We start from the raw sequence: 19882 nt of genomic DNA, 5'->3' as shown, positions 1-19882 counted from the left end.
CATGTTGCACTGGTCAGTGCCTGCCGTCGTCACAGTATCTAGGCTTTTGCCCACACTGTTTTCACTAAATTTGATGTTGATCGCCTCATTCCTTGGCGGGAACCTTAACCGGTTACTGATAGGTCCAGTAGCTTCTCCTTCACATTCCGCTAGTTGTTTGTTTTTGTTGATCATCTCTTATGGGTCCCTCTAAGAACCGCTATCCATCTCCGCCGGAATAGTCGCCTTTATGATCCCATGGCTATCTATGCAAGCAAAGAGGCCATGCTAGGGTTGACATAGACCTTTATGGGGTACTATGTTCAGAGCCGGATCGGCGCAGGTCAGGTAATGGCAACTGAGCCTACTCCAGCCCAGTTGGAACAACCAGGCGATGGATTTGGAACGTCTGCCACGGTTTTACGGGACGGGGCAGCCTGCGCAGGACTCATAATAAAATTTTGAAAATGGTTCTGATCCTTCCTCCCTGGTATAGTGCTAACAAGTTGGAGAGAGTTAAATAAGTTAATTGAAAACGTTTTTATTTTATTTTTAACAGGTGAAATCAACTCAACTGTAAAAAAATCGAACACAACACAACACAACAATATTTTTTGAATGATTTTTAGAAACCTGATTTTAAGTTGGAATCAGACCCTAAAAGGTGAAGATGTAACGAAGCTACGCTTCAATTTTTTCAAGAGCACAAGTCTAGAGCACCTGAAAGGCTGTCTTTCAAGTTGAAAACTTCATCGATTGGTTTCTCGCTGGTGATGATCAAATTTTCAGAGTGGACGGCTGCTTGGTTCTCTAGATGTGTGCTGTTTAGAATTCGAGGTGTGGCATCGTTGCATCTCTATATCAAGTCAGTCTGGACTGATACTGCAACAGACAACGGCATAAGAAGAACTCCGATCTAAGGACTGATTGCTTTCGGCGTAAATTATATCATTACAATGTAGTTAATCACATTATAATCTTGCTTTCATCATCTCAAAAAATTACAACTTTTTCTCTACCATACACCTCATACTTTCAAATAAAGTATATAAATAAGTCAAACAACGAATCTGAAAATATATACCTACGTCGACGATGCAAAAGCTTGTCGTTGCACTAATTCTTTAAACAGTCCACCCTCCTTCACCATCAACTGTTCGTAATTGCCATGCTCGACTACCATCCCATCCTGCAGTACGGCAATGTTGGTGGCGTTTCGTATCGTGCTCAACCGGTGAGCTATCGTCAGTACGGTTCGATTTCTGGTCAGACTCTCCAAGGCATTCTGGATGAGTTCTTCAGAGACGGCGTCGAGTGCGCTGGTCGCTTCGTCCAGGATCAAGATTTTGGGATTCTGTGGGAAATTGAAAGTGGTTGAATTCACGTTGAAATGAGTAAATATAGTGTTTAACTAACTCGTATGATTGCTCTTGCAATAGCGACACGTTGCTTTTGTCCTCCACTGAGCATAATGCCTCGCTGGCCGACACGAGTGTTCAAACCGTCAGGAAAGTCCTTGGCGAATTCGTACACATGTGCCTCTCGTATAACACGATCGAACTCTGCTTCAGAAATTTTGTCGCCTAGGTTCAGCCCATAGAGAATATTTTCGCGAATTGTCCCACTAAACAGAACGGGTTCCTTGTAAAATAAGAAATTATTTAATAAATGGTACTGAGAAGTAACATGAAATGCAAACCTGGTTTACAGCTCCAATATGCTGGCGAAGCGACATTGGATTTAGATCCTTCAGATCACGAGCATCTAGTGAAATAACACCATTCTGAGGGTCGTATAATCTACAATAAAAAACAGTTTATCCAAATTGGATTCTTGATTTTGATAAACGATCATCCAGCCCCAGCGACCTAGTGAAGTCAAGGACTAAGTGACTTGAAATTTTAGAGAAAAATAAGAAGGAACTAACATAAGGGTATGTTATTATAAGAAGGGGGTTTAGGAAAACGTTACAAAATTATCAAAGTTTCCATACACATAGGAGGCAGGGTTGTTAGAAATTGTTAAAAAAATGCGTGGCGTTTTTTATGGACGCTCTTTTACTAGATGTTGGAGTAGACCAAAAGGATGCTGGACGGTCCATTTCGGTTACTTACCTTAACAATAAAGAGGCGAGCGTCGATTTCCCCGAACCGCTTCGTCCAACGACGGCAGTGGAGGTTCCTGGTTCTATTTTCAGGTTAAGATTTTGCAATACAGTGGCATGCGGTCGGGAAGGATAATTAAAACTAACGTTATCAAACACGATCTCTCCGTAAGGAGGCTCCTTCAGCACGAGACCCCCTTCCACCGGAATTGTGTGCTTCCGGTCTATGATTTCCCACAGCCTGGTAGCCGAACCGACACCCTTGTTCAGTTCGGTGTAGAAATTACTTAAACCTCCTATGGATATGGCAGTGTATCCGGCGTACAGAATGAAAGACGTTAGAGCTCCGACAGTCATCTCGCTATTGCTCACCATTGTTCCGCCGTAGTAAAGCACCGACAGGATTATGATGTTCCCCGAAAGACCAGTCTGCAGAAGGGAGGAAAATATAAACATCTATTTGAAGCAATTGCAATTGTTCAATTTACCATCCCATAGAAAGTAGCACGAGCCTTTGTTTCCCGATATCCAATATTGAGGGCATCCATCAGTTGCTCAGAAAACATTTGATTCTCATACTTCTCCTTGCAGAACATTTTGACTGTTTTGATGTTGCCCAAACGTTCCTCGCCGATCTTCATGATGTCGGCATACTTATCCATGACCTCTTTGGTAATGTTACGCACAAACCGACCGTAGAATACGGCCATTCCGGCCACACATGGAACGATGCACATGCCGACCAGCGCCAAATGTGGCGAAGTGTAAACCATCATTCCCGTTCCGGCCATAATCATCGCCGTCGATCGAAGCCCGTCCGAAAGATTCATGCTGAGCGAGTTTCCCACCTGATACGTGTCGGAAGATAACCGATTCACCAGCTCTCCCGTTCCTTTCTGGTCGAACCAGCCCGCTTCCTGGTTCAGCATGGAACTGTACACTTTTGCCCGAATGTCACGTGTTATACGTAGAGCTGTGAATTATGTTTTTATGTTTTTATTAGTATCTATCATTTCAAACATTATAATAATTACTTTGTGTTCACTACAGTTGTGTTCATATTTTCAAATGCTCCACTTTGACATAATGGTGTTTATTTCCATATAATAATAATAATAATCCATTTATTTATCTTTTGATATGAGCAATTTTTCGACCCTTATTATATATTTCAAATATTTAAAGTGAAAAAATAAACTATAGAAGGACGATCTAGAGGTAAAATAAAAAAAGTAGGATAAATAGGACTAAGGCAGCGTCCATTTATTACGTAACGCTAAAATTGGAAATTTTTGACCCCCTCCCCCCTCCGTAACGATTTTTGTATGAAAAATTTCTAATTTTTGTACGAACCGTAACGCTTGAGCCTACTCCCCCCTCCCCCTAGAGCGTTACGTAATTTGTGGATGCCGCCTAAACGTTTAAATTTTTTTCCGAAAAATTTGAAAATAAATTTCTTTTTTATTCACTTTTAATTTTGTTGTTCCTTATTTAATTTCTAGGAAATCTAGGGGGTCGGTGTCAGACCCTGAAAGCCAACCGTAAAAATACATCAGCACATGAACGTCAACGACAGAATACACACCATAAGAAGCGATCCATTAATTACGTAAGATAATTTTCAGGGTTTTTCAACTCCCCTCCCCCCATGGTAAGATTTTTTGTATGAAAATTAAAAATAAATTGTATGGCGCGTAAGAAATACCAAACTCCCCCTCCCCCCATAAACCCTTACATAATTAATGGACAGCCCCTAACAATCGGCAGACGGAAATGGTCTAGCGGTTGGTAACTCGGTACGTGAAACTGCAAATCTCTCAACGATTGTAAAATTCAGCGCCCACCGGCTGACGAACGAGAACGGCCTGCCATTCGTAGCGCCTGTATCTAGCACAGTCTCCCGTAACGATACACCTGGGGATCACCTCAGCAGACAGAATCGCAAGTCGATGATCGGTGGACGTAGACGTCAGAACCTATCGTAGCGCTAACATTGACGTCGACCACAACCTGGTGATGGTAAAACTGCTCCCAAAACTATTCGTCATCAACCAGATATCGCCAAAGCGTACGCGCAGCATCGTGAGCAGGGATGAGAAAAGTACTGGAGCAAACATTTACCGCCTCTACATTTACATCTTTCTACACGACCATCAAAATCCAAAGCAAACCATGACGGTTCAAAACAAAAAATGTCACGGCTCTTCAAAAAATGTAATCTTCTTCTTCCTAACGTTTTTCAACCCCGAATGCGAAATGACGGAAACGACTCGAGCACAGTGGTGACACGATTTTTGCGGTTTTCGGGGTTTTGCATTTTTGCTCGTTAAAGGCAGTATGAAATTGAACTTGTTTATATGTATCGTAACGGAATGATTGTGGTCTTTCTGTTGGAGCTAATAGATTTCAATTAGTTGAAAACACAAGCGAAATATTAGCGATTGAATGATTTAACACTTTTTTCAATCATTCAGCTTGGAATGGCTGCCCGAAAATGGTCATAGTGGAGAGACAAAAACAGTCAAGCAGTGTGTGAGCCGTTGGCAGCGCAACGCCTGATGGTATTGATGCTGCTGCTGCTTTGTGTTTTGGTGGAATGGCAGAATCGATGAACTGTGGTGAATTGTGGTCACAATTCCCAAGACTGATCGTGAGACAGCGTTGCCGGATGAGGGCGAGCTCGATACGGCCCCTTTTGAGGACTGCAGGAGGACAGTCAAAGCAGCCATTAATGGCGCTACCGAAAGCATTGTTAAATAAATACGTGAAACAAAGTTCAAGAAACTATTGGTTCGACGAGGAGTAGGGGAAAAGACGGAACGTGGCTGCAAAACGTGGAGCGATACAGACAAACGGAAACAGTAAACCCGCCTATTATGGGATGATAAGAAGAGGAGAAGGAATTGCTGTACCGTTATCAAGAAACGCGGAAGTTCTATCAGAAGCTCAACGCATCCCACAAAGGCTTCATGCCGCGAGCTGAAATATGCTGTGATAAGGGTGGGAGCATCTTGACGGTCAGACGCGAGGTAATCGAAAGGTGGAAGCAGCACTACGACGAACACCTGAATGACGTAGAGAACACAGGCACAGAAGATCAGGACAGCGATAGTGTCAGCACAGCGGACAGTGGAAACTAACGAGCTCCCAAGATGGGGGCAGTTAAGGATGCGATTACTTAAACAGCTCAAGAACAACAATGCCGCTGGCAAGGATGGTATCGAAACCGAACTCATTAAGAAGGGACCGGAGTGATTGGCCGCTTGTCTACATCGGCTGATAGTCAGAATCTAGGAAACGGAACGGCTACCGGAGGAGCTGCCCTATCTATAAAAAGGGCGACAAACTGGAGTATGCAAACTATCATTCAATCACTATCCTAAACGCCGCCTACAAAGTGCTATCCCATATTATATTCCGTCGTTTATCACCTATAGCAATCAAGTTCGTGGGAACTTATCAAGCAGGTTTCATCGACGGCAGCTCGACAACGAATCAGACCTTTTCCGTGCTGCAAATCCATCAGAAATGCTGCGAGATCCTGGCAGGGATAGGGTGCGTCTCTAATATCTTTCGGTGCTATACGCGCTGCTGCGAGACCGAACCTTAAATTCGAAAGAGACGTGCACGAGTAATTATTATTTTTTTACTTGAATTCATTTCAAATATGTGAGTGCCAAACTCTCAAACGATGAACATAATTCATTAGCACCGTATGTTTCTGACCTAACCAATTATATTAAGATCCACAACTATAGATTTTGTAGAGCACTTATTAAGCTTGTCTGCCTTCAAAGCATATCTTGCTGAAATTTTACTAGAGTGAATTTTTGTGCTGATACGAAAGAGACTGGAGGAGTAGAGATTGTGCTTCGCTTTGTCCCGCACAAAACCAAATTGTCTCCTGCACCTTACTTTAAGTTTACTCGCACAGAGTGGGAGACGCACAATTAATTTCGGAGTAGTCCGCATGTTTTTTTGCACAGCACTGAATTTTCAGACATCCTTTTGTACCAGATCCCTACGCACCTATTAATCAATTTCAAGACAGCATACGACAGTATAGACCGTTTAGAGCTATGGAAGATCATGGTCAAGAACAGCTCACAAGATTGATTAAAGCAACGGTGAACAGTGTGCAAAATTGCGTGAAGATCCCGAACACTCCATTTTGTTCTTATCTCGCCGGGGACTACGACAGGGTGAGGGACTTTTGTGACTGCTGTTCAATATTGCGCTTGAAAGTGACATGCGGAAAGCGGGACTAAAAAGTCGAGGCACGAATTTCAAGAGTTCCGGACAATTTGTCTGATTCACGGACGACATGAATATTATTGGAAGAAAGCTTGAAACGGTGTCAGATTTGTTCACCTGCCCGAAACGCGAAGCAACCAGAAGAGTCAGACTGGTTGTGAATACGGGCCATTACATCTTGTTGGTATTACAATTTCCAACACGAGATTTGTCCTTTATCTAATTACACTGCGGAACACGTTTTTGTCTCAAGCATCAAAATACCACTATTTATTTAATTAAGGGTTGATGAATCCAATTCCGTTTCCAAAAATATCGTAGCACGTCTAGTTTTTGAGATATTGGCTGTTGAAAATGCGAAATTTGACCATTTCAGGCTTGTATGGAAAGTTATTTGTTTAATTTGCCTCAGAACTCAAACTGCATGTGTTCAACAATACTTATCAACAAAGTTTATAAAACTTTCGATGCTCAAAAGTTAATTTTTGATGGTTCAGAAATGTGTTGTTTTTTTTTTCATATAGAAGAAACGAGGAATTTTGTATGGAAACTGCCAGCATGTTGAAAAAATCGATTTATTCTAAATTTTATCGTGCAATTTCAACCAAATTATATCAGAAATGAAAGTTAAAGTCCTATTTTGCAAGCTTGGTAGATTATATCACAAGGAAGCTTGATAAATCATACTAAAAATTTCATGTAACCATCAATGAAATCAGTGTTTTATACAACTTTGGTGACCTGTAGCTAAAAACTGTGACGTGCTGGAACATTTCTGATAACGGCATCAGATTCAGCAACCTAAAATCTACCAGAGACATATAATTTGATGCTTGAGACACACAAAAATGCCATTTTTGTTACGCTGTCTTATCAGATATTCTTACGAAAGTTTTACGTGCAAAGTGATTGTCGGCATCACAATTTTTAACGTTTTCATCAATGAGTTTTTCTTGTTTTATCATCAGCTGTTCTTTAGCGATATACTTTTGAAATAGTTTTCAGTATAATATCAGTTAACATTTTCATCTGAGATTTTTCGAACCATAGTTTAGTCCCTTTCCAGAATATGTTGAACGCGCATTGCCTCAAGCAATATAAAAATAATTATGCATTACCATCAAATAATATAATGTTTTGAAGGATGGCGGGAGAGGTATCTAACATTAACATGTGAAAATGAAATCAATATCAGCATTATCATCAGGGAAGATTCAAATATGACGTATATTAATTGTTCATTAAGACACATTTTTTTTTTTTTTTTTTTTTTTTTTTTTTTTTTTTTTTTTTTTTTGTTGGGATTTGAACCACTGCGACCCTTAATTGATCTATTGTGGTATACCCCTGTTTACTATCGCAACGTGCTCAGTACGGAGAGTTACCATTCAGGATAACTGCCGTTATCTGATGATGCGAGTTATCCCAATCCGGAATGACCTTTAAAATAAATTTTACTACTAGATTAGGGTTCTGTAACCAAATTTCAGAAGGATTTAGAATGCCCTTGTTGAAATATTTTTTCCTACTTGCAAATAATGCTGGACAGTCACAAAGCAGATGTTGAGAGGTCTCTTTTTCACAGCCACAAAACCGACAGACATCAATTTGACTTCGACTTATCTTTTTCAAATGATATCTTGCCGGACAGTGTCCCGTAAGCAGCCCAATAAATATTCTTAGTGATTTTTTATTTAAATTCAAGATTTTTTCCGTTATTTGTTTGTTTGGAGTTATGAAGAGTTTGGATTGCCTTAAATTTTTATAGCTTTCCAATTAAACTGAATCATATTGTCCTTCCATTGTTTTAATTCCAATTGTGTTACACATTTAGATATTCCACAGAAAGGTTCTGGTCCTACATACTGAGAACTTGCGCCTTGTCTGGCAAGTAAATCGGCTTTCTCGTTTCCTTCAATCCCACAATGGCCTGGCACCCAGTACAGATGGACCTGGTTTTTCATAGCCAATTGCTTAAGAATTGTTATACATTCCCAAACCAATTTTGATTGGCATGTGAAACATTTTAATGCATTCAGAGCCGCCTGACTATCTGAAAATATGCAAATCCTTGCATGTCTGTAGTTTCTTTTCAAACATATATATGCACATTCTAAGATGGCGTATACTTCTGCAAAGAAGACGGTTGTCCATCTTCCCATAGGTATTGAAACATGAATCCCCGGGCCTATAATACCAGCTCCGGCGCTATCATTCATTTTGGAACCATCTGTGTAAAAAATAATCGATCCTGGTGAAATAATAGGCCCTCCTGATTCCCATATTTGGCGATTCGTATTAATCACTTCATATGGTTTATCTAGGTTCAGGATTTTTTCCATCCAGTCTTCGATCATCTGTACTGTTTTATCAATACGAAAATCTTTCAGTATACTAAGATGCCCAGAAAGATTGCCTTCTAGAAAAATGGTAGTTCTTCGCAGCCTTAGCGCACTCCTTTCAGCTTCCATTTGCACGTATTGATGTAATGGAAGCTTATAAAGAACTGCCTCTAAGGCTTTTAATGGTGTACTGTGCATTGCTCCTGTTATAGCCATACAGACCAAACGTTGAAATTTCGCTAACTTTTGTTGGGATGTAATTTGATTTGTTTTAGGCCACCAAACAAATGAGGCATAAACAATTCTGGGTCTTACAATAACCGTGTAAATCCAATGAATCATTTTAGGTTTGAGTCCCCATTTTTTACCAAATGTTTTCTTACTCACCCAGAGAGCATTCGTGGCTTTACTTATGACCTGCTCTAAGTGTAAGCTCCAGTTTAGTTTATCATCTAGAATGACCCCTAGATACTTTACACTGGATGAATATTGTAAAATTGATCCATTAATTATCAAGCTTTTGAGTGTAATTTTCCTTTTACGAGTAAATGGAACTAAAACTGTTTTTGATGGGTTTATATTTAGCCCTTCGTTTTGGCACCACTCAATAGTGCAGTTTAGTGCAGATTGCATTCTATCTGTGATGATATTATCAAACTTTCCACGTACTATTATGGCTATATCATCAGCAAATCCTATAACTTCGAAGCCTATTTCTACTAGTTTATTGAGAATGTCATCAACAACAAGGGACCATAATAAAGGCGACAATACACCTCCTTGAGGACAACCCTTAGTAGTCCTTATCGTTATCGATGATTCCCCCAATTCGGAAGACACTTCTCTACTTTTCAGCATTTTCATTATCCAAACTCTAACGCTGGGGTCAAAGTTTCTTTTATCCATTGATTTTTTTATAGATTTGTAAGTCGTATTATCAAAAGCACCTTCCACATCAAGAAATGCAACGAGAGCAATTTCTTTTTTGTCAAGAGTACTTTCTATTTTTGTAACTAAATTGTGTAAAGCTGTGACAGTAGATTTATATGGTTGATAAGCAAATTGAAACCTATTAAGAGGAATTGTGCGCAAATATTCTGTTTTAATATATTCATCTATAATCTTTTCCATGATTTTAAGCATGGTAGATGTAAGACTTATCGGTCTAAAAGATTTTGGATTTGTTTTGTCCTTTTTTCCGGCCTTAGGAATAAAGACAACACGAACTTGAGTCCATATCTTTGGTATGTGACCAAACGTTAGACTAGCTTTGAAAATATTTGTTAGATAATCAATCAGTGCTTCTCCACCCTTCTGTAGAAGTGCAGGAAAAATTCCGTCCTTCCCAGGCGATTTGAACGGTTCAAAGGAGTTTATTGCCCATTCAACTTTAGATCGCGTGAAGATGGTATTAGGTATGGATGAATTGCTTATAGTCCCGGTTGGCCTACAACTCTCATCAATATGAGCACCCCGTTCATCTTCACTTGACGCTAAATATGATCCTGGGAAATGCGTCTCCATCATTATTTTAAGAGTTTCCTGTGTATCAACAGTGAATTTACCGTTTGTTTTCCGTACAGTTCCCAAACCATTTGAATGGTATTTAGAAAGCACTTTTTGCAGTTTCGCTACATCTGGAGTTTTCTCCATGTTTTCACAATAAGACCTCCAGGTTCGCCTTTTTGATTTTCGTATTTCTTTATTGTACATCGTAAGGACCTTCTTGTATTGATCCCATTGCCCAGAAACTTTCGCATGGTTAAAAAGTTGCCGAGATTTTTTCCTTAAATTGTTTAAGGTTTTATTCCACCAAGGAACATCCCTGCTTGTTAGTTCTTCTTTGACTGGACAGCTTGCATCATATGCCTGTAATATTTTTTCAGTTATATTTTCTGCAATTCTGTCCAGTTGTTCTGTAGATTCGATTACGTTATCCGAGGTTATATTTTCAAATTGCACTTTTGACGCATATCGCTCCCAGTTGGTATTCCTAGGATTCTTGAAAGCTATTTTGATTAATGCACCAGCAATGTACTCAAAAACAATGTGTTTATGGTCAGATAATGATTCGTAATCTGAAACATGCCAGTTTTTTATGTTTGTTGAAAGTATAGGACTACACATTGTTAAGTCCAATACTTCTTGTCTAACTTTTGTTACAAATGTCGGTTGATCTCCTTTATTACATAAATCCATATTATTTGAAGATATGTATTCAAAAAGGTCTTCACCTCTTTTGTTAATGTTGGTGCTTCCCCATATTGTGTGATGGGAATTCGCATCGCATCCGATTATGAAGTATTTATTGTGCATTTTACAGTAATTTACGAAATCTGCCAGTTCGGGTGGAGGTACTGTATCCCCATCTCCAGGGAAATAAGCAGAAGCTATATAGGCTTCTGTTTTCCCCCGGGATGTAGGAATCTCCAACCGAATCACAACTATATCTTTGGTAATGAATTGTGTTATAGGTACGAATTTGATTCCCCCTTTTATTAAAATTGCTGTTCGCGGTTTTGAACTATTTTCGTCATAAATTAGTTTTCCTATCAGACTATTGATTCCAAGAACTCGGCTTTTATGAGCCCAGGGCTCTTGTATCAATGCCACGCTAAAGTTTTCTTTCTTGAATCTTTGACAAAGGACTCCGGTTGCTCCTTTGGCATGGTGAAGGTTTATTTGAATAAATTTGATGTTATTCATTTTGTTTTTACTTTTATTAGATATATTCAATTTTAAAAAACGTCTATGGTCTTTTAATGATCCAGAGGGTTTTGTTTCTTTTTAGATTTTGCTGAATTCCGGTCCTTTGATAGCCCAGAACAATTCCGTTCCTTCGAAAGCTCAGACACATTCCGGTCCTTTGGCGGCCCAGAAATAGTCCGATCTTTCGAAGGTCCAGATATATTCCGGTCCTTTTTTGCCCCAGAGAAGTTCCGATCCCTTGAAGGCTCAGAGACGTCATGGTACTTTGAAGTCCCAGGACAGTTCTGGTTCTTTGGTGGCCCAGTTTCATTTTTGTCCGTCGCTAGCCCAGGAGTATTCCGGTCCTTTGAACCCTCTGAGGAATTTGGGTCCGTATGTGTTCTGGAGTACTGCTGGTCTTTTGAATGCCCAGAGCACTTCCTAGTCACTGGATGCCCAAAATAACTCGAGGATTTCGAGGTCCCTGGATGGTTCTGGGCTTCTGGGATCCCTTGAGGAATTTGGTCCTTAGGAAGTCCAGTATTTTGATTGGTCTGTTGATGGTATTTAGAGGACTTTAACTCCGGCAACTTGCCGTCTGTCGCGCATGTCGCCGGGACATGAAGATTCCCAGAACATACGCTACTTACCAGCTCTTGCCCTTTGGGATCGTCACTCGATTTAGCCAGACACATAGTCAGATGAATTGACATACAATACAATACAATATCGTTTTTCGGGATTTCTAGACCCCCATCGCCCCCCTCCGTGACATTTGGTTCAATACCTAAAACATGCGCTGTCACACTTTCGTTAAACCCTACCCCGCCGTAAATGATGGACGTCTCATTACATAATGACACCTCAGTTCGAAAAGCCATCCTCACAAAATCAAGTAATAGCTGTTGATTAAAAGAAGAACATGATATCAAATAACGAAGAAAAATCAAGTACCTAGTATATTATATTCACGTTAGCGGCTTCTAGGCTAGTACCGTTGTTATATTATCATGGAGTAAAGTATATTTTAAAGTTTCTTCCTACTGAGGAGCAGTTTTCTATTTCCAGATCTTTAGATTCTTTTTGTCATATGTGTTAGCGGCAAATTGATAGACAATGACCTCCAACGAACAAGAGAAGACGTTCTTAACCTCAACTTATTATTCTATAACATATATGGTGTTCATTTGGCGGAACTGATAATGGTAGGTATTCGGGAAAATGTTATAGGATCCTGTCACGATAGATGACGGTACCTTCGAGGTGGTTGATGAGTTTGTCTATCTCGGGTCCATGCTGACGGCTGACAGAGTGCTTCGTGAAGCCCAAGCAGGACAGTTTGGTTTTGCGTCGTCCGATAGATTTTGTTCACGGTTTCGCGTATGTTTTCGTCGCCGGAGATTTTTTTCCTGTTTCGGAGCATTTTGCTGGGTAGTGCTTCGTGACGCCCAAGCTGGACGGTTCGGTTTTGCGTCGTCCGATAGATTTTGCACACAATTTCACGCGTGTTTTCGTCTCCGAAGATTTTTTTTTCTGTTTTGGAACGTCTTGCTGGGTAGGTATTTGGGAAGGCACAAGCAAGACGGTTTGTTTTCGGGACGCCAAGAAGTTTTGCTGTCAGTGTCAGTTTTGTGTTCAGTCGAGGATGGATTACCAACTGGTGAGTTCGTTTCATGCTTGTTATAACACATATTTTCTTGAAAGCTTATTTTTTAAGTAATATTAAAACAAACTTTGTATGGTTCGTCACTATAAGTGTTATTCCTGTTTCATATAATTTAAAATATTTACATGTAATTTTCAGTTTTCGTCATTAATAAAAACATCTTTTGAATTGTTCGACATTATAGATGTTGACGTATTTTTTAAAGCTTCTACCAAAAACTTTTAGAGACAAAAATACAAAACTAGCTTTAAATATAAGTCGTATATTTCCCCTTTGCCCATCGCATCATCGACCAGAGGTGACTCCCAGATCTTTTCCTCCCTCACTAATAAACACCCTTCCCGTGGTGATTGTGGAGATGCAGAGGTATTCTCGGTCTCTAGAAGCAACAATCATTACACCCTAACATTCCTTCCCCATCCCAACTGACTGTAAGGACTTGGCCGGCGCCGTTATTGATCAATAATATTAGATCTGCTAAAAATGCACTTCGAGAGTAAGCGGAAACTCCCATCCCTTATTCATTTGGATCGTAGTGCAATTCTTACCAGTTCCGATCAATCACTGAGTAGCAACCATTGACATGTACAGTCAGTCTATGCTATGCTGCTATGCTATGCTATGCTCGGGTCCTTGCTGACGGCTGACAATAACGTAAGTCGAGAAATACGAAGGCGCATCATCAGTGTAAGTTGTGCCTGCTATAGGTTCCAGAAAAATTGTGGCCAAGAGAAATTCACACCGCATCAAATGCACGATGTACAAAACGCTCATAAAAACCGTAATCCTCTACGGGCATGAAACGTGGACTATGCTCGAACGCCGGATGTTAAGGACTATCTGCGGCGGCGTGCAAAAGAACGGTATGTGGCGACAAAGAATGAACCACGAGCTCGCCCAACTCTATGGCCAACCAAGTATCCAGAAGGTGGGCAAAGCTGGAAGGATACGCTGGGCAGTGCACATTGCAAGAATGCCGGTAAATATGAAGTTTGCTTCGAATCCGATCGGACCAGGTGCAGCAAGGCCTTGAGTGGGGGACCGAAATCCGTATAGGCTCAAAATACGTCCACTTCATACAAATAGTAGGCGTTTTGTATGAAGTGGACGGATTTCGATCCCTCATGGTAACGATCCAACGTCCCCCTTGGTTTTACTAAATTATATCTATGAATCTAAGAACACCACCAAACATCCCAATCAACATTGGTTGCTGAATAACAGCTTATTCAGCTAAAATGCTGTTTACAGAGCTCATTTCAGTTGAATAAACTGTTATTCAGCTATCAATGTTACTTGGGATTTATCTGAAGATGTTTAAGAGAAAATATAATATAATGTTTTTTTTTTTTCAGGAATATCAAAGAATATCTGAAGTAAGTATTATAGTTACTTTAGTAAATTCCGAAAGAGCGAAATTGATTATGTAAACTTGAACGCCTTCATAGACCTTTCTTTAATCCAATCACCATGTATTCTTTTGATTCGAGTGGTGATGTCGACATGGCGCTGATAGTATATCTCCCAACTGTCCGGACAGGATTTCTCTTGAAGAGCCGCCATGGAATACACTTCAAATCGTCCACCACACTCAACAGAACAGTAGGCTAAGCGCAAAATCTAGGGTAAGTTCATCATACTGCCATGCTACGCCTACTTGTCCCAAGTTCTAGGTAGGTGCGGTCCGCACCGGTCCCCGAGTTCATAGGGGGCCCCCTATTGGTGAAAAGAATTTCATTTAATAATATGAATTTGATTTCTAGAAAACTAACACGTTAACAAGTAGATAAAAATTCAGTTTGAAAATGACCTTGATCGGCAATGTGTAGGGGCCCCATGATCAATGGTATACCGTAAAATGGGGCGAATAGAAACACTCCCCGACATGTTTGAATGTGTACAACTTAAACCGTGTAGATAAAAACCATTTTTATTACTTTCAAATTTGGGTCCCGTCTTCCTTAGCTGAGATCCCAATTGCCGTTAAAAAACAAAAATTATTTCGTACAAATATTTGTAAAAATGTTGTATGTTTCTATTCACCCCGCAATGTGGCGAATAGAAACACTGTTCAGTAAATATCAATATTTTTTTCATTTAAATGGAAAAATAAACACTTGTTCGAGTGCATCTTAAAGAAATATCATAACGAATTCACCTAGTGAAGAAAAAAAATGAAATTATTAAAAACAATTTCAATTTTTGATCATGTTGCAAATCGTCAAAAATGGCGGATGTTTCAAGCTATCAAAAATGGTTGAGATTACAATATTTTCTTCTTATTTTGTTTAAGCAAAATGTAGCAAAATTTATGATTTGAAAATAGTCTGTCAATACTCTGTTACTATTGAACTAATGGACAAAAAAAAATTTTTTCAGTAGGTTTTTTAAGTTTATCTTTACATAATAGACGCATTTCTACCTGTAGGTCACTTTGTTTCTATTCGCCCCACTTTTTCTATTTACGGTAGTGATTATAGTAGGCTAAATACATATTCAAAATTCATTCTCGATAAATCGGTTTTATTTTGTAATTCAGGCGGATCTACTTAAATATGCCTCCAAATGTTACAGACTATATTCTTAAACAAGCCGATTTTCATTTCAATAACCAAAATGACCGCTATGAAATACATGGGTTACGCATCGACTTTTCCAAATTTTATTTTATTAGACGGAATTTTATTTAGAAAAGACAATGGCAAAAATCTATTGGTAGTTCCCAAAAATATGATTGATAATATATTAAGGATTTGCCATGATAATCGTGGACATATAGGAATAGGAAAAAAACTATAGTAGAAATAAAAAAGAATTTTTGGTTTTCATATATGAGGAAGTATGTAAAGAAGCATATCAAAAACTGCTTGTCGTGTATCTTTTACAACCCAGTTGGAAAAAGGAATGATTTTTCAAAATAGTGGGAAAAGAAAATACTCCGTTCAATACAGTACATTTAGATCATTATGGGCCTATAAAAATCCAGCCTAATAATAAATTTAAATATATTTTAATTATGACTGACGCGTTTACTAAATTTACTAAGCTTTATCCAACTAAAACAACTAATACAGATGAAATACTTTTGCATTTAGGAAATTACATGAATTACTACAGCAAACCTGTTAGAATTATCACTGATTGTGGAACCGGATTTACATCGACAAAATTTCAAGATTTTTTAAATTCAAATTGTATTCAACATATAAAAACTGCAATCCGAACTCCACAAGCAAATGGACAGGTAGAAATAATGAACAAAACTTTAACACCCATGTTGGCAAAATTGTGTAATGAGACTAGTTATAAATGGGACATATTAATGCCAAAAATAGAATAGGTATTTAACAACAATTATAATAAATCAATAAATAATTATCCTAGTATTTTGTTATTTGTGAAAATGCAAAGAGACTTGAATGATGAGATAAAAATCAAATATTTCTGAAATAAGAGCAAAAGCTCAACAAAATAATTTAAAACTTTAAAGTTATAATCAAAAAATGACTGATAGAAAGCGTACAAAAATAACCATATACAAAGAAGGGGATTCCGTTGTATTAAAAACAATTGATTCACACAAATTATCTCCAAAGTTCAAAGGCCCATATAAAATTTCTAAAATATTGCCAAACGATCGATATGTTGAAGTTGATATTGAAGGTTTTCAAATTTTGAATGTTCCTTTAAACGCGGTTTGTTTACCACAAAATATGCGGAAATGGATTGATGATGATAGCTCAAATATTGATTGTCTCGATGAGGACATCGAGAATGTCAGGATGGCCGAGTTGTAATAGGCTATGGTGAATGATTTTATAATTAAGCAGGCTATGACTATGACAATTGACAAACTAAGACTATTATTGAATAAACAATGAAAAGAGTACATCATTTTCTTAATTTTCCCTACAATGTCGCTATTTGCTGAGTGCACGAATGAACCTAATAGGGAGTCGATGCCGGTTATGGACCCTTTGCGTATTATGGACCCCCTACAGAAAAACATAAAATTAACACTCAAAGCAACCTTATTCCTATGAAAATCCACCGGGGGAACCTCGATTGCATTGTTAGTCAGCAGTTTCAGGCAAAATATTTGGTTTGAGGCGCATAAATACAGATATTTGAACAGTTTTGTAAATGAAACCACACAAGAGGGTCCATAATACGCATTTCCAGGTGGGTCCATAATAGGCACGTCGGCAGCGAGCCGGATTACATGGGAATCAAATGGAGGGTCCATAATACGCAACGTCAAATTTGTAAACAATGGACCCCAGGAGGGTCCATAATAGGCATTCAGACAACAGTTTTCCAAATGTATATTTCTCTGGGAAAATCGTATGATTTTGTATGTTGCATGGGTGTACTGTGAAGTAAAGACATTGAACTTGTTATTGGACTATACAAAACGTATATCTGCCTGATATATAATTGCGGAAAGGCGTCGAGAATGAATTTCAGCTACTAAGGGGTCCATTACTAGCATTGACACCCTAAATTTCTTTTGAACTCAAGTTGAAAATTTGCCTAAAAATGCACAAAAATCGTAGCGAGACTGTTATGCGAATATATACAACATAACATGCCAATATATTTGCATACCAGTCCCATTGTGTTCGTCGGCTCGTTCGTCAGCTACTAAAACACTGGTTGTTATTAAAACACTGGTTATTTCATTTTTTGCTATTTATGTTCTTTGGCCGTAAAAAAATAGTTATTATAGTAGGTATAGCCAACTCTCCGTAAACTCGATGTTAAGGCGACTATCGAGTTAGGGAAATATTGTGTTAAAGAACGCAAAATGTTTCAGAACAACTGATTCAGAACGAAACATGCTAATCTGTGATATGATAGATCCAGAATGACGAAACAAATTTTACAGGCAACTTCTGTAAGCCTTGATCGTAGATCAAAAATACAGTGGCTCGTTTTATTTGTTTTGTTCCTCATTTATGTTTATTACCCTCGTACCACCCATTAATGTACCATAATAAAAAACAATACAAAATTGTGTGTGATATCAACTAATTTAAAAATATTTCCGAAACAACGCGAATACATAAAATTTACAATGCCGTAAGCAAGTGTGTTTTAAATACCTCCATGAGTCGATGGAGTCATGGAACAGAAATGCTTTGGAAAGCTGTTTGAGCGGATCATCATAGGTGTCATGAAATTTTGTTTCTAGTATCGTTCCTTGAGTCGATATCAAGACATAGAACATCGACTCATGGAGGTTTCACTGTGTAATTGATTTCCCTTTACTTCGTTACACATCAGTAAATAACTAGTAGTACTAGAAGGGGTACCCATTCTGAGCTCAACCACTATGTCTTTAAACGGACTTTGATGTGACTGTTATGCGAATATTTTCAAGATGGGACAACACAAGTGGGTCGACATGGGACTGTTATGCGAATAATAGTCGTTTGGCATAATAGTTGCTTGGCATAATAGTCGTTTGGCATAATGGTCGTTTGACATAATTTGAAAAAGGAAGATACTGCAATGGTATAGTAATATGCGGGAATATAAGATGCGTCATAAAATACCATGTTCCTTTTTTTCCAAATGACATTGAAGAACTTGGGCGTTGGATACATTTTTATTAAAAATGCGCTATAATTTCCCGGACATAATGACCTCGGTAGTCATGTATGATGCAATTCCAAAAGAGCTTCATTGGATATTGGTTTCCTTGAAAAATAAAGATAAGAACGATGTCTTATCAATAAGGGATGGTACACAAATTATGTCACGCTAAATTTCAACTGTTTTGACCCCCTCCCCCCCCTTTGTCACACTTTTTGTATGAGTCCTCCGAAAATTTTGCATGGCTTTTCACGCTTGGCTCGACCCCCTCCCCCACCTTGGAGCGTGACGTAATTTGTGCATGACCCCTAACTGACAACGGAATATACGATCGTGAGCAGTTTATCCACACCCCTTTGCTTAATGGAAGGAATTTGATCAAACTCAATGTTTTTCACAATTATGCCAAACGGCTATTATGCCAAATGGCGATTATGTCAAACGATCGTTATGTCAAATGGCATTATGCCAAACAGCTATTATGCCAAACGACTGTATGCCAAACGGGGTAGATCCGCCTGGGACACGGTTATATGAATAATTTAGATTCTCGCTCCAGTCCACTTTTTGGATTGCATTTGGGTCCCATAACAACTGTGCAAAATTTTAGCTCGATCGGAGAAACTATATTTTAGCACCAGCCGTTCAATGTTTGTATGGGATTTACTAGGGGAAAACTTACTTTTGCGAAGAAAATTCTCCAGAGGTCGCCCATTGATCTCTATAAAAATTCTGAACGCAGAAGTTGATAGGTATTTTTACGATGAACAACATTGTCGAAGACCGCAAAGTAATCCGATGCTTGTGAAAAAAGTTATTAAGGTGATTATAGAACGAAGCCACCTCTCAAGTCTTGAGAAGCAAACAGCGCTCCGCGTTTCATCGTTGACTGATTGTTGCGCTGTGCAAGCTGATATTGACGTCTTGGTGAGATGGTGCATGCTAAATGGAATGGAAGTGAATGTTCAAAAATGTTGCGTCATCACTTTTAGCCGAAAGAGGAATGCGATTGACTTCGGCTACAGAATGTCGGCAACTAATATCACCAGAGTCAACACCGTAAAGGACCTCGGGGTTCTATTGGACAGCACATAGCTGCAACAACATGCCTTTGCGGTACTTGGATTTATCAAACGCAACACTCAGGCAGAGATTTTGAAATTCCCGCTTTTTTCCCGGTATATTTTAGATACTTTTCCCGATTTTTGATCCATTCTTTTCAAAGATTATATCAAAAATCGTTTCAATGCA

The 19882-nt window shown here is 38.9% G+C and overlaps 1 protein-coding gene across 1 annotated transcript in view; it reads right to left on the bottom strand.

Annotated features, from left to right (window-relative positions):
* Positions 1–936: 936 nt before the first annotated feature.
* Positions 937–19882, bottom strand: part of LOC5577381 (ATP-binding cassette sub-family B member 10, mitochondrial) — a 36295-nt gene continuing 17349 nt past the window's right edge. Inside the window, exons 3-7 of the mRNA XM_001656414.2 lie at positions 2572–3056; positions 2094–2512; positions 1679–1778; positions 1396–1620; positions 937–1333 (exon numbers count right to left, since the gene is read on the bottom strand). Of these exons, the coding sequence (XP_001656464.2) occupies positions 1064–1333; positions 1396–1620; positions 1679–1778; positions 2094–2512; positions 2572–3056 (1499 nt within the window). The 3' untranslated portion in view covers positions 937–1063. The remainder of the gene's footprint in view (positions 1334–1395; positions 1621–1678; positions 1779–2093; positions 2513–2571; positions 3057–19882) is intronic.

This window comes from Aedes aegypti, chromosome 3 (assembly GCF_002204515.2).
Source record: "Aedes aegypti strain LVP_AGWG chromosome 3, AaegL5.0 Primary Assembly, whole genome shotgun sequence".
NCBI lineage: Eukaryota > Metazoa > Arthropoda > Insecta > Diptera > Culicidae > Aedes > Aedes aegypti.
The sequence above is the reverse complement of the archived record's forward strand: the minus strand, read 5'-3'. Positions and strand labels throughout refer to the sequence as shown.